The sequence below is a fragment of the Zootoca vivipara genome, chromosome 8, assembly GCF_963506605.1.
Source record: "Zootoca vivipara chromosome 8, rZooViv1.1, whole genome shotgun sequence".
Lineage (NCBI taxonomy): Eukaryota > Metazoa > Chordata > Lepidosauria > Squamata > Lacertidae > Zootoca > Zootoca vivipara.
Genome location: NC_083283.1, coordinates 75334863 through 75350423, shown reverse-complemented (window position 1 = coordinate 75350423; position 15561 = coordinate 75334863). Strand labels below are relative to the sequence as shown.

Genomic DNA, 15561 nt, shown 5'->3' with positions numbered 1-15561 from the left:
CAGCATTGTGACAACATGCTGATTAAGACAAAATGACTCATAAACTATTAAATGCAAGGACTTCGAAACTTGTCCCTATATAATATTTCTGCTCTTTTTTATTTACTCTCAGAGCTAGAATCCCCAGAGGAACACACAATGGGGAGGCACCACCATGACTTGACAGGTGGGCTCTCCTTCATCTCCTCTTTCTCTCTGGCAACAAGGGAGGCTTTTCTGGTAGGTGAAAAAGCAAGAGAGAGAGAGAGAGAGAGAGAGAGAGAGAGAGAGAGAGAGAGAGAGAGAGAGAGAGAGAGAGAGAGAGAGAAGGGAGCCATTGCATTTTTGACGAAAAGCTGCAAGCAGATGAGCAATTATGGGGAAGGGGGAATATTGTGACAATTTGGTGGATTCAGAAGTTGAGAAAAGAAGAGCACTTTATGGTCTTGGGGAGGGAAACTGGGGCACTGAGATGGAAAAGGAAAAGTTGTGGTCCTGAGAGACAACTGAGGCAGGGAGATTGGAGATGTCACCACCCTGGAGAAGGAAATAATCGGGACAGGGCGGGGAATTGAGGCAGGAAGATGGGGTTGGCAAGCAGAGCAAGCAGGACCTTATTATATATATATTAAACATGGTACATATAATTCATGGATGGTTAACATTTGTTGGACTCAAGGGACACATTAATCCTTTGCCAAGCTTCAATGCCATATGCCAGTAGTGGGGGTGACCAAAAATGATGTGGCTATCCTGTACTCTCTCTTTCTCTGTCACACATGGTAAGTACACAGCACTCCCCTGTAACTGATCCATGTAGATCAGCTGAGTTGGGGGGGGGGAGTTATTACCCACTCCCCATGATTAACAAATGACTGATCAAATGACTAGAAGGGAGGCGGGCTGAGTAGTGGTTTAAATCTGACCCAGAGATGGAAAGAAGATAAAGTCCCTACCAGAGAAGAATGGCAGATGAAGTTAATGGACTATGCTGAAAAGGCTAAAAAGACCAGAGGAGTCAGAAATCAGGAAGACCAAAATTTTAGCAAGGAATGGGGAAAATTTATTGTAAACCATTGTCAACAGTTTAAATCGTTCGTAGGATTGGAAGATCACTTGTACAGTAGTTTAAGGTTGAATTCTGGACATAATGGAAGAGGCAAAGGATTTGGAGTATAATAAAAGATGTGGGAGGAAATGATTACTGTAATAATAGGACCCACAAAGGGGAGGATGGAAGTCCAGGAGATTCCTAGGAATCTTGTTTTATGATATATGTTTGGTTATCTCTGTAAAATTTTAATTTGAAAAACCAAATAAATAAATTTGTAACAACAACAACCACCCAGAGTCATGTCTTATAAATTTTTTTGTCACTGACAAAACTGATAAGGACTTGGCAGAGCATAACAATTTGCTGAGAGGGGTTGTATCAGGCCCTGGGCTGTGGGTTAGCAACACATGTTTTCGTTGGATATGTTTAAGTTCCTATATACGGCCCTGTCAAATTTAGCCAAAGACTATAAAGATAAATCACTTCACCCACATATTATTATTCTGATTAATTACCCGCCCTTCACCCTAAGGTTCCTGCGTGGATCACAAGAATTTAAAACACAAATGTTAAAAGCAGTTTAAAACAAATTACAATTACAAGATTGTATCACATTCGAGGACTGGTGAACAAAAGAGGTTTTTTAAACTAAACCTTGGGAATACAAATGCTGTAAATGCCCTGCATTAGAGAGATTCCTACTACTATGACTCTAGTGACAGACTCCACTGACCACAGTTTGATTCTGGGTCATGGTGGAAACAAGGAGGTAGAACTGTGTGTCATCACCATGTTGAAACTTAACTCCAAACCTCTGCACAATCTCACCCCATAGCCTCACATATACAGTAAGTCACTACCCTCTGTGGTACGTGACACTATCCACAGAAGCCAATAAAAAACCCACACCACCTGTTAATCATGTTAATACCCACTTGTCAAGGGTATCAAGAGCATATTCCGATTTCTTGTTCAATGAGTCAGATTGATACCTATTCTTTTCCTCACATTAAACAAGTTTGCCAAGACTGAATTTTGGATTACAAGTGACAGCAGCAACTAGAGAATTTCCGGGGATTTATCTGTCCAAAGCATCAACACAGTAAAAATGACAAAAAATAAAAATGTCTGGCTTATTTGCTACGCCTCACAAATCTTTATGTATTTATAAGATTAGTATTCCTCTTCTCACACACATACACCATCTGAGCCCAGTGTGCCTTCCAAAGGTCTAAATGACCAAAATATGTCTCAAGACTAAGGCATTATGCTACTTCCCTATGTTTAAATGTCTCTGATCACAGCTTCCAAAAGAACCCATTTCTAGTCTTACCTATTTGCTTCACAATAATGCTTCAAGAAAATGTCAAGTTCTCTCTAAAAAAAAAGGAATAAAAAGTTGCACTGTATGCCATTTGCTTCTTGACAAGACTGTTTCTAAATGAATCTTCTATTAAGAATCATGGTTTTTTGGAATGAGATTAATTCTGACAGCACCCATCATTTCCATGAAGGATATATTCTGTCTCTCTTTTCAGTTTTAGGGGAACAATGGTTCAAAGGTATTTTTAAAATTATTCAGAGCAATATTTTTGTCCTATGATTGTACTGGACTCTACTTTTGATCATCCATTTTGCTTCTTCAGTTTTATTTAGCTCTATTCTTTTGGTTTTGATTTCACTGAGCTAATAGGATAGGCACTCAGATGCATTGCCTTTTCTAGTCTCAGATTTTCTGTAAATATATATGGGTGTTTGTGTGAGGGGGACAGAAATTGGGCTCTTGAGAATTATACTGATTCATAAGAAAATGCGATAGAATCAACAATATGTTCTATATAATGGGTGGGAAACATTTGCCCTTCCAAAAGTTATTGGACTACAACTCCCATCATCCATTGAAAATACTAACTGGGGCTGCTGGGAGTTGTGTTTGGAGGGTGACAGGTTCCCCACCTTTGTTTTACATCCTTACAACAGGTATGGCTACCTGTGGCCTTCCAGATGTTGCTGGATTACAGTTCTGTCCGTCCCAGCCAGCATGGCCAATGGTCAGGGATAATGGGGAGTTGAAGGCCACCAACCCCTGCCTTAATTTTTTTGTTATGGCCTGATATAGACTTAAGCTCTGACCTCAAGGAAGTATTCCACAGGCATTTTCACAGGAACACTGTGCCCTTTCTAGTAGTAATACATTACATATCTGTCAATAACAGACTACACTGGAGTTATTTGTGTCTCTGACATTTCAAGTCTCTTCTGTTGGCAGCTTCATCGGAGGGCAAGCATGGGCAGTGACTTTTTAGAAGTTATAGAATGAAATGCTGTTATTATCAGAAGCTCAGAAACATGGCTGTTTGCACTATTATTGCCATGCAATAAACTTTATACACATTTCCACAGGTGTGAATTTATAGGAGAGCTACGGCAAAAAATCAGTGAGTATTCCTATGCTAAGAATCAAAGAAGCCAAACAAAAAAAAAATTCCAGAAAAGAAACCTACAGTACCTTTCGCTGGGTCCAAGGTCCTCACCTTCCGACATTCCTAACTTTTTGTCTCTTTTAAGTGTAAATCCAATGCTCAAGGAAAGTTTGTCAGTCTTCCTTTGAGCTTGAAGAAATCCAGTCTATGAGTCTCCTTTTGTGGCTCCTGTTAAGTCCCTCTGGTACAGGGTATATTTACACACATCTTAAGTGCCTGCTTGTCTTGAATGAAGTTCACAGTGTACTATTTTGATTGGCTAATTCCACGAATAAACAGGTCACACCTTATTCCAAATACTGTGACAGGCTCCTAGGCGGCAAGCACTGTCCAGAAGCCAACACTTTTATGGTCACGTGAGCAGCAACCACTACCCAGTTATTAACCTTTATTTGCCCAACTAGTTTGGAGCCTTACCTTCTCCTCTTTTGCTTGCTATGCCAGCCTCGTGAAAAAAATAATGACAACTTACATTTATCATCTTACACTTTCATCTTACCTTTACCAACCCAAGCTCAGCTTTTGGCTAATATTTTTCTGGCCACCTCTACCACTCACTCTGCTAGCATACAGCCCCCCTGCTTCTACACTAGCCTCTTATGATCCAGTGACATCATAAGAAGGTGACATCATGGGAGGTTCTACATTTTTTCCAAGTAAATGTGGCTTCATTCTCGGAACAGCACCACCAGCAGCACATGAACATTTTACTTGGCATGTTCTCAAATGAGGAAAGCCATTTCCTAACATGGTCCCTTCTTTCCATGTGACAGGCAGAGTAGCTCAAGATTTGTGTTTAGCAGCAGATGGTCAGCAGACAAGAAATAGCCAACAAAAGCAAAACACAAGAAAGCATTTGAGTATCATCCTCGTAAACAATTGGATGCTTGACAGGCTTGAAAAATTCACTAACTGCTCCAAATTAAATCAGCAGGGACAAGATAAGAGCAGCCTTCTCACATCACAGCCCCATATTAATGAACTTTTGGCAGCCGTTAGTATTGACTCCTAGTGGCACTTCCATGACCAATAGATAGTGACAATTACTACTATGAGATGCATGGGATAGCAGCAGGCACAGTCACTGTGGGGCAGGGAATGTCATGTTCCCTGCCACCTCAAGTGGGTTCTCACTCTGAATTTTCAGCTGCATTAACATTTCCATATCATTTTCCAAGTGAAAGTCATTTTCACTTCATTGGTTAAAACAGGAATGAGGTTGTGCAGAGACATGCAAGTTATCAGATTAAAGCATAAAACACACAAAAGCACCAGGAAAAGTGGTTTGCTATTTGCACACACGTAGTACCCTTGACAACCCGCTCCCACCACAAAAAGGAACCCTTTGAAGTAAACTGAAAAGTGTGTTTTGAAACCTCTATACCGATTGAATATAGAGTGTTCTAGCTTCTGTTCACCAAAGGAAGCAGCAATATAGTAGGCAGTCAGGCCACACACCCCTATTTCACTCCCAGAGCTACAATTCTCAGTGTTCCCTGTGAAGAACGATTGATTGTTAAACCACTCTGAGAATTTAACTCTACGAGTGGAATAGGGGCCTCCTAACAACTCCCAGGACCAGGCATAGGCATACTCCGGCCCTCCAGATGTTTGGACTACAATTCCCATCATCCCTAGCTAACAGGACCAGTGGTCAGCGATGATGGGAATTGTAGTCCCAAAATCTGGAGGGCCGAAGTTTGCCCATGTCTGCTCAGTCCTTAACAAACCACAGCTCTTAGAATTCTTTGGGGGAAGCTATGGACTGCAAGAAGACCAAACCTATCCATTCTGAAGGAAATCAGCCCTGAGTGTTCATTGGAAGGACAGATCGTGAAGCTGAGGCTCCAATACTTTGGCCACCTCAGGAGAAGAGAAGACTCCCTGGAAAAGACCCCGATGTTGGGAAAGATTGAGGTCACAAAGAGAAGGGGACAACAGAGGACGAGATGGTTGGACACTTGAACAGTGTTCTCGAAGCTACTAACATGAGCTTGACCAAACTGCGGGAGGCAGTGGAAGACGGGAATGCCTGGCGTGCTCTGGTCCATAGGGTCACGACTAAACGACAACATGGCTGTTCAAACTGGTATCATAGTGCTTTAAATGTGTCATGTGAATATGGCATCAGCTGGTATCTGCATGTGAGAAAGGGCAGTTCTGGTTACTGCTGGCAGCACACCCTAATAAATGCCTCTAGATGCCTGCATTGGATTGTAAAGCATTCTTTGTCTAAGGGCGCACTGTCAGGCTGACCACAGTAAATAAAATCCTATTTACAGATGCAATGACAAGCTACCCAATACAGTGCTTTGTCAGAGTCACTTATGGAAAAAGTTGCCTTTTGTAGGTTCAGTATGAATTTAGCTACTTGATCTTTGGCTACTTTTTGAAGCTCATGAAACAAGAGTTGTGTCTCCAGAAGGCATTCCACACCTTCTTTGGGCCAATGGAACCTCAAAGTCAGACGCAAGGGCACAGCTTTATTTCTATAGGAAAATTGGTGGTGGTAAACAGACGGCCATGCTAAGAGTGGTTGCAATTTCTTTCTCCCATGTTTATGGTTATATAGTTTCCCAATCTTTGTGATTCAGATTAAACAAGGAACTAAGTATAGTCGCTGGACATTATTAGATGGGATGAGACATATAATTTGTATTGTCAGGAAGCCCATTACAACATACTACATGAGCAGTCAATCAGGATTTCAATTTCAGAACTGGGCTTTAGTGTACTTTGCCTTGCTGGTAGGTCAGAGACACTGGAAATTTCAATAGCAAGTTCCCATGCTCAATTCCTGCTCAGCAGAGGAAGAGTGTTCGACAACTGACTTAATATAGCCTACAAATTGGCATACTGGGAGAGAGGAAGAAGATAACTCACGCCTGCTTTTTAGCTCCAGAAAGGCATCAAACTTAGTGCTAGGCAAGCATTCCACATAAAGTGCCCTCTCCCTGCTCATCACCTGGGGCGCTGGTGAAAAAAGGAGCATTCAAGCAGGTTCAACAGAATTCTTGATATGCGTGCATATAAAACTAATTTGTGCTTTAAGAGGTGATCACCAGCATTTTGAGCAGTCTCTAGAAATGGACCAGTAGCCAGTGCAACTGTTTAAGAACTGCTGAGATATGTTCCCTCTGACTGGCCCCAGTCAGTAGCCTAGCTTTTGCACATGGTGCCAACTGAATCATTTGCCTTCTGAGAGTGCAGATATTTCATCTCCTATGCCTCTTTTGTGGTGGTGGAACTACTCAGTTGGCCTATTATCTTTCCAAATGCTGGCTAATTTTCGTCCTCCGATCTTGATAGCTAGGCACAGCTGCTCTCAGGCATTCTCTCCCACCATCACTGTGTACCACTGGCTTAAAGACAACTTGCCTAGAGGTAGTACAACAAAGCAAACAAAACTATACTGTGACAGTGGTAGCAGCAAAGAAATCCATCGCACCAGCAAACTGCCATGACCAAGAGAATCTAGGCTGCCTTAACATAATGTCCATCTACTTCACAGGCAAAATTTGAATCAGTTGAACCAATTCAAATGTAGAGTTCGCAACATGCCCTGCATGGTCCTGATTATTTGGAATGGTTTCAGCTGTTCTCACCTTCAAATGCTTTAAAAATAGCGATATTTTACATAGCATTTCTGCTACATTTTTTTGGAAATGTATTTGCTGTTCTTGTGTTTTTAACTGTTTTTAATTATCTTCAGTATACATCAATGCTGTTCAGAAGACGATTAGTAAATTGATGATGATACTGCTACTGCTACTATTATATTATAATACATTTATTCTGACAGGTCTCTAATGCATAAACAAAGCTCCTCATTAAGCATAGGTTTCCTTATTCACAACAATGTTGGAAACAGGTTTTGCACATTTAATTCAAATGCATGTAGCTCAACATCCAATTGTACAAAGACTGAGTCAGCCCATATTCACAGAAAATTCATCATGTTCAAGGAGCCTTGAAGTCAGCCTCAGTCAGGAGACGTTATCTTAGTGGTAACATACCAATGTTAATTTTTAATTTTAAAGAAAATGAAGTTCTATATGAAAACAGAGTTGTTTGCATATGTATTGTTGTTTGCCTCAGAGAAACACACATGAAACTGCAAAGATTTAGCATAATCTGGTCAAGGATAAGCACATTAAATTCTAGTGGAGAGATTTAGGTTAGCACTTAATTCTCCCATTAATGTCAATAGGACTCAAGTTGTCCAACTCCTACCATTTTAAGTTCTTTAAATTATGCTTACTTGAAACTTATACCATTCAATTTTAACAGAATGTAAACAGGTAAATACCTAATTTGCCACACTTTCACATTCTCTGAATTTTTTACAGAAAGAAGTGTCACAGAGCAATGAAGGTACATAAGGTATTACAACTACAAAAACTTTCCTGTGAAGTTCTGGGACTTGGAATTTCATTTTTCCTGCAAGCACTGCAAGGTGACCACCTTTGAGGCCACTGCTACACTGCAAGCTTAATTACTTACCAAGGCTGAAGAAGCTTATCTGGAAGCATTATTGTTTCTTTGTTTGCTTAACACCATGCCCTTTCAAAAATGGCAGCACTACACAATGCTAAACAGCTAAATATATGTGCCTTGAAAAGTTAGACATAAAATTGTGCATATCAGCTAAAAACACCAAAATTTCGGTAGTATGCAGGAGTAATACAAGCAACTATAACATGATTCTCAGATCCTATAGAAAGCCAGTTGGAACAGAAATGCTCTAGCAACGCATGATAGTTGCCATGGTGTCCAAAAACCATCTCTGAAAATCAAACCCTATTTATGTCCATAAAGGAAAGAAAGGAACCACCCAAGTCAGTCACACAGTTGGCCTGAATCACTAATCCAGATATAATTAGACCTGTCCTCTGAAACACTTAGAAAATGTGGTCTTCTAAAGTTTGTTGTTTCTAAGTGTCAACTGGAGCGTGCTACTGGCTACAGAAGGGGCTTTCCATTTAAAGTGATAAAAAAATTCCTTAAGGGAAATATATCTACAAAAGGGTATTTAGTTTCCAAACACTCACTTGCTGAATCATCACCTTGTCGTGGTGAGTGGGCTTGCATGTTCCTATGACCCTTGTGAGCGAAGCCGTAGGGAATCTCATACTCCCAGCAGGGTCACCTAAGGCGGTAAGGTCAAAGGGAAGGAGCTAGAGAAAGAATGATCCAAGAAGTCCTCAACGGCAGAACGGCAAAACAGGCGGATGATAACAAGCGGTATGTTACAACAGCTGTGAAGGTGGATGAAGGCTGCAGCAGATAGGAATCTACCGGTTTGTCATGACTACTTTATGCCATCGGAACAGAGCCCTACTGCGAAGACTATGCGTTGGTCAGCGTGCACTGATCTACACACATAAAACAAATTCACGCGCAGGCATCTTCCAAAAACCCAACCCAAACCCCAAAAGTCCCATGGCAATCGGCAAATGGTAACAGGGGCAGGATCGTGAAATCTAGAAGCCCTTAGTCATGAACCGGCACATGGGCAGTGGATACAGATTCAGTCATTTTGACTCAAGGAATGAGGCAGTTGAGCAGCTCAGCAGCTGTATCCATGACTGAGCAGCCCTTTTTAGGATCCACTCTGCTCACCCTGAAAAGGGGGAGGGGCTAGAAAAGGTGCCCTAAACATAGTCTGCCTCCCTTTCCCCCCTGACTGGATTACCGCACCCAGTGGGGTCACCACCTAGGAGTCGTAAAAGACAATTGAACTTTGGAACATGGAACACAGACAGCGAGCGTCCTGAACGCAGAACTGCCATCATTGCAAGAGAGCTGCAACGTTTTAACATCGATATTGCAGTGCTTCAAGAGACTTGAAGAGCAGGTGAGGGACAACTGAAGGAAGGAAAAGGAGGCTACACATTCTTCTGGAAAGGTCTATCTGAACAAGAACATTGAATACACGGGGTAAGCTTCGCTATCAAAAACAACCTTGTGAAGCTCCTGTCAGAAGTCCCTACTGGCATTAATGAGCGACTCTCAACCCTTTGAATAAAGCTCTCCAAAAACCAACAGGCTACTATTATAAGCTCTTATGCACCAACACTGGATGCCAATGAAGACATTAAAGAAAAATTTTACTCTCAGCTAGATACCGTCCTATCAGAGACGCCTAAGGAAGAAAAAATTATCCTCCTGGGTGATTTTAATGCAAGAGTTGGGCGAGATCTCGATCTGTGGCCTGGGACTATTGGGAAAGAAGGAGTTGGCAACAGCAACCAGAACGGAATCTTACTTTTGACGATATGTGCAGCACACAATCTTGTTATTACCAACACACTCTTTCAACAGAAAAATAAATTTAAAGCTCTGGTAAGGAGCACATCACGGCGATCTTTAGCACGGACAATAACATAGTCTAAGAGGTGCCAGTTGTTTGACTGTGGGTGCCTCACTTCTCCTATAGGCAGTTATCTTTCCACAAGGGCCAACATTGATGCCGAAATCCAGCATCGCCTGAGCTCTGAGAGTGTGGCTTTCTCCCGATTGAAGTGCAGAGTGTTTGAGGACTGGGACATATGCAGGGAAACCAAAATGCTTGTTTACAAAGCTACTGTAATACCAACCTTACTATATGCTTGTGAAACATGGACCATTTATAAACGCCATCTCCAACTCCTTGAAAGATTCCATCAACAGTGTCTCCAAAACTTTTTACACATCATTTGGGATGACAGGCAAACTAATATCAGTGTACTGGAAGAAGCAAAGATCACCAGTGTTGAAGCAATGATTCTTCAACATCAACTTCGTTGGACTGGTCATTTTGTGCGGATACCCAATGATCGTCTTCCAAAGCAACTACTCTATTCCAAACTTAAAAATGGAAAGTGTAATGCTGGTGGTCAACAAAAGAGGTTTAAAGACTGTCAAGGCAAATCTTTAAAAATGTAGTATAAACACTAACAAGTGGGGAAACTCTGGCCTGCGAGCGCTCCAGTTGGAGAACAGCCTTTACCAAAGGCGTCATGGGCTGTGAAGACACTTGATCTCAGGATGCAAGGGAGAAACATGCTAAGAGGAAGGCACGCTTGGCAAATCCACACCGTGATCAATTCCCGACCAGAAACCAATGTCCCCACTGGGGACGTGTGGATCCAGAATTGGCCTCCAGAAGAAGAAGAAGAAGAGTTTGGATTTGATATCCCGCTTCATCACTACCCGAAGGAGTCTCAAAGTGGCTAACAATCTCCTTTCCCCTCCTCCCCCACAACAGACACCCTGTGAGGTGGGTGGGGCTGAGAGACTTCAACGAAGTGTGACTAGCCCAAGGTCACCCAGCAGCTGCATGTGGAGGAGCAGAGACGCGAACCCGGCTTCCCAGATTACGAGTCTACCGCTCTTAACCACTACACCACACTGGCTCTCTCCACAGTCACTTACGGGCTCACTGATAAAACCATGTTTATGGAAGACAATCTTACTCGACTATGAGTGATCGCCAAAGAGAGAAGAGAGTTTCCAAATAGTTTGGGCGTGTTTGTGCCAGGGACAAACTACATGTCCTGTCAATTACAACGAGGGACTTCTGTTTTTGCTCATAATAATCAGAAGGAAAATAAGGAGAATAATATGAAACAGACTTTAAAGGTTTTTTAAAATATCCACATCAATCTACTGATTTGGAGTTTTGTAAATGCCTAGTAAACACGTCACAACAGTCTGTAGGTAACTCTGCTTCTAACAGGTACAGTGTGGGTTGCAACAGGCATGTGGAAGAGATTTGTGCAGCAGCACTCCATAGGACTGAACAGCAGTGGAAAGAAAAACCTCTTTGCCATTCGCACCATATAGGCTGCACAATGGGACTCTATGGCTCCAGCATGTCACTATTACTACAAATGTTTATCTACTCTGTTTTCAAGCCAATAATCTCCATGGCAATTTTCCTCTGAAGGAGTGCTAAAAGGATTCCTAGGCCAAAAGCTGACCAAGATGCCAGCTAAACCACTGCTAATATCAGTGAATAAATCCTCCACTGCATTCTGGAAATTAACTACAAATCAGCTACTTCTCATCAGAGGAAAAGACCTTAAAGTATTCTATACATGTTCAGTATATGACATAGTTATTACAGCAATATTTCAAAACAGACATTTGGGTATTATGCATCTGAAGGCAGCCCTGTTTAGGGAAGAGTTTAATGTTTAATAGATTATTGCATTTTAATGTTCTGTTGGAAGCCGCCCAGAGTGGCTGGGGAAACTCAGCCAGATGGGTGGGGTATAAATAATAAATTATTATTATTATTTCATAACAAAGCTTTATATCAGAAAGGTTGCATAGCATTCTGTACAGGGGGACAGATCATGTCGTGTGGCACCTGCAGAGGCCTTTTATGTAGGACCATCTTCATTCCTACTGACCTTATTGGATGTTAAGATTTTCAGAGGGTGATTCTAAAGGTAAAAGGAGGTAAAGGACCCCTGGACGGTTAAGTCCAGTCAAACCTGACTATGGGGTTACGGTGCTCATCTCACTTTCAAGCCAAGGGAGTCGGCGTTTGTCCACAGACAGCTTTCTGGGTCATGTGGCTAGCATGACTAAACCGTGTCTGGCACAACAGAACACTGTGAAAACAGCGCACAAAAACATATAGTTTACCTTCCTGCTGCAGTGGTACCTATTTATCTACTTATACTGCTATGCTTTCGAACTGCCAGGTTGGCAGGAGCTGGGACAGAGCAATGGGAGCTCACTCTGTCGTGAGGATTCGAACTGCCAACCTTCTGATCAGCAAGCCCAAGAGGCTCAGTGGTTTAGTCCACAGCGCCACCCAAGTCCCAAGAGTGTAATTCTACTATCCTCAGAAGTGTAGGGTATGGTGGTTTGAGAGATTGCTTTCTCTGCGGCAGTTCCTAAATTGTGGAAGTGCCTCCTTACAGCCAACTGCTCCCTTTCTCAGGATACTGCTGTGCTGCTTGGTCCCTCTCCCCCCGCCAAAGCTTACTCTGAAGAATCAACATTGTACAGCTTTTGTTGTATGCTAAAGATACACATTTCTACTGTGGTCTTTTGACATTTTAGGTACTGTGTTTTTTGGGATCCACCTCTTTTGTGGAATTCACACTGTTCCGCTGCATTTGGAATGGTTTGGTTGTTTTTATCATTTTCAAAATTTTACCTTTTTATAATTTTATATTATATTTATAGTTACCCACCAGGGGTCCTTATGCTGAAAGGTAAGAAATCCAATAAACCAACTTTCCTGTTGCTCACACGGTCCATTTCTCCACCCGTCCCCAAGCTAGGTTTAAAACAGTATTTTTGTAGCCAAGAGAGTAGGTTGCAGTGTGTACTTGTAATGTGTTTTTGTGTTTGTGGTGCTCACAACAGTTTCTCTGGTCTGCAGCTGTGCCCACAGGCCCCCAAATACTGACAAACACATGAGTGCTTGCTACATATTCAGGTATAAAAAGATCCCTAGCTTAAATCAGTCTTGCAGACACTGGGATTAGGGAGAAGTGCTTGCAGGGAATGCTGCCGAGAGCTTAAGCAAGGACAGACACTGTTGTTTTATATAGCGGATTATAGTAGGGAATGTGCTACAAAAAGAAACAGTGCACCACTTCAAAGTCGTAAGTGATTTATGGCACATAAACACATTTGAGCTCGACTGTTTTCTAGGGAAATGGCTTCACAGAAACTGTGTTGCAATGTGTTGTGCTTCTATGCAGAGCTGCATAAAGCACAAAGCTGCATACGAGCAGAGGGGATGCTGAAACTCTTGAAAGGAAATATAAACATGTTATTCTGCTGATGTGTTCACATGCTATGAGAAGCTCGTTCCAGGACATTCCTGCTGAAGTTGGTGACTAATCAGAAGTGCTGATGGGGAAGCACACCCTCCATGCCGTCATAACCCGGATGTTTGCACATGAACCTCAGCTGCTGCTGTTCCAGGTTCTTGTGCCTTCTGTAAATAATTCCCATAGAGAGTGTTTTGTAATCCAATGCTTGTGTTTCGAAAACCAGGATACAAGAAAAGGTCACAAGGCTACATTTTTATTCTCCAGTAATAGCCATTCTGGCCTCTACCCTTTTGTGCTTCACAAGCCTCACTCTCTCACACTTTCCCGACTATTAAAAATCCAACAACTACATGATAATCTTTCAAACTTCAACAAAAAAAATCCTCCCAGTAGCACCTTAGAGACCAACTAAGTTTGTCATTGGTATGCACACAAAAGCTCATACCAATGACAAACTTAGTTGGTCTCTAAGTGGTCTCTAAGGTGCTACTGGAAGGAATTTTTTTTTTTACTACGGCAGACGAACACGGCTACCTACCTGTAAAACGTCAACAAAGCCAGTCTTTGCCTACAAACAAATCAAAACCTTGTTTTTTCCTCACTGTAGTAAGATTTTCCATTTTCTATAAACAATAGAAAATATTTAAGAAATGTAACTGAAGTTCAAATAAAAATGTACAAGTTTAAAAAACAAACATACCACACCTTTCTTAAACAATGGGAAAGAGGCTTCTAATCATTAAATTGTGTTCCTGGGAATCTTAGATCTCTGTGGAAGTATTTAAAATCCAGCCTTCTGTTTTCAACAGAGGTAGGAAGATAAGGAACAAAATAAAGGAGAACAAGGAGGAGGTGGTGGATATAAATTTATGTGCATTAGCTTGAAAAGGAGTCTGACAGAGTACCAGGTCTCCACAGCTGCTGTTCTGAGCTATGTTGTTGTTGTAGCACCCCCTCTGCCATTACATTTACGCAAAGAATTTGTTTGTACATATTTCCAGAGACAAAATACAAGAGTCAAAACTCCTAGGAGTAAAGGAGCTTCAGAGGAAGAATACAACATGAAACAGGTGAAGGGCATAAAACAATTTCCAAATCTTTCCCTTTTAACCATAGCTGCCAAGTTTTCCCTTTTCTTGCGAGGAAGCCTATTCAGCATAAGGGAATTTCCCTTTAAAAAAGGGAGAACTTGGCAGCTATGCTTTTAACACAGTTAAAAACAGTGAACCATATCTGGCCACCTAAAAGGATATGTGCCCCCAATTTGTTATTTAAAATATACACAAGGAGTTTTTATTAACCATTCTGTAGGGGCCCCGATTGGAAAAAAGGTGGGGAAACATTGTTCTACAGCAGGGGTGGCCAACTCTCAAGACTCTGTGATCTACTATCAGAATTAAAAACTGGCAGTGATCTACCCCCATTTTTGGGGGGTTCAGCTAAAAGTTGTTGAGCTTTTTTAGGAAGGAGAAAAGCAGTAGCACAAAAAAAGCTCCGTCTTCCCTTCCAGAGATCATACAGCAATGGAGGGCATGGAGTGGGGGCCTGGCAGGAGTGAGTTTTAGCTATGCTAAGGAAAGGGAGCCAGAGATCAACCGTGATCTACCAAAACCGTTCAGGGATCTACCAGTAGATCAGGATACAGTACACAATAGGAAAGGGAAAAAACACTTTGCTGCCCTCTACTGGAACTTCACACCAGCTTCCAAACATATGGCCCATTCCTTTAAAACCAAAAGCAGAGACAGTTGGAAGAGCCTGCAAACCCCAAGCAAACTGGCATGCTTCCACTTGTTCAAAAGTAAAAAACTATGGGCTAGGTCCATTTTTTCTTTTAGATTCTGTCAATGATGCTAATCATTGCTATGTGCCCAATTAGTGAGAAGATAGGAATGTTAGATGTTCTCTGAAGGATAAGGTAAAGGTAAAGGGACCCCTGCCCATTAGGTCCAGTCGTGACCGACTCTGGGGTTGCGGCGCTCATCTCGCGTTATTGGCCGAGGGAGCCGGCGTACAGCTTCCAGGTCATGTGGCCAGCATGACACAGCTGCTTCTGGCGAACCAGAGCAGCACACAGAAACGCTGTTTACCTTCCTGCTGTAGCGGTACCTATTTATCTACTTGTGCTTTGACATGCTTTCGAACTGCTAGGTTGGCAGGAGCTGGGACCGAGCAACGGGAGCTCACCCCATTGCGTGGATTCAAACCGCCGACCTTCTGATCGGCAAGCCCTAGGCTCTGTGGTTTAACCCACAGCGCC

General features: G+C 42.1%; 1 protein-coding gene across 2 annotated transcripts in view; it reads right to left on the bottom strand.

Moving 5' to 3' along the window:
* The window catches only part of RETREG1 (reticulophagy regulator 1), a 45093-nt gene that overhangs the window by 15443 nt on the left and 14089 nt on the right, over positions 1 to 15561 (bottom strand). The window contains exon 1 of one of the 2 annotated variants that reach the window (XM_035124942.2): positions 3543 to 13688. The exons of the other annotated variant lie outside the window; for it this stretch is intronic. Coding sequence (XP_034980833.1) covers positions 3543 to 3577 — 35 coding nt within the window. The 5' untranslated portion in view covers positions 3578 to 13688. Of the gene's footprint in view, positions 1 to 3542; positions 13689 to 15561 lie in introns of those variants that run through there. 2 annotated transcript variants of the gene reach the window in all.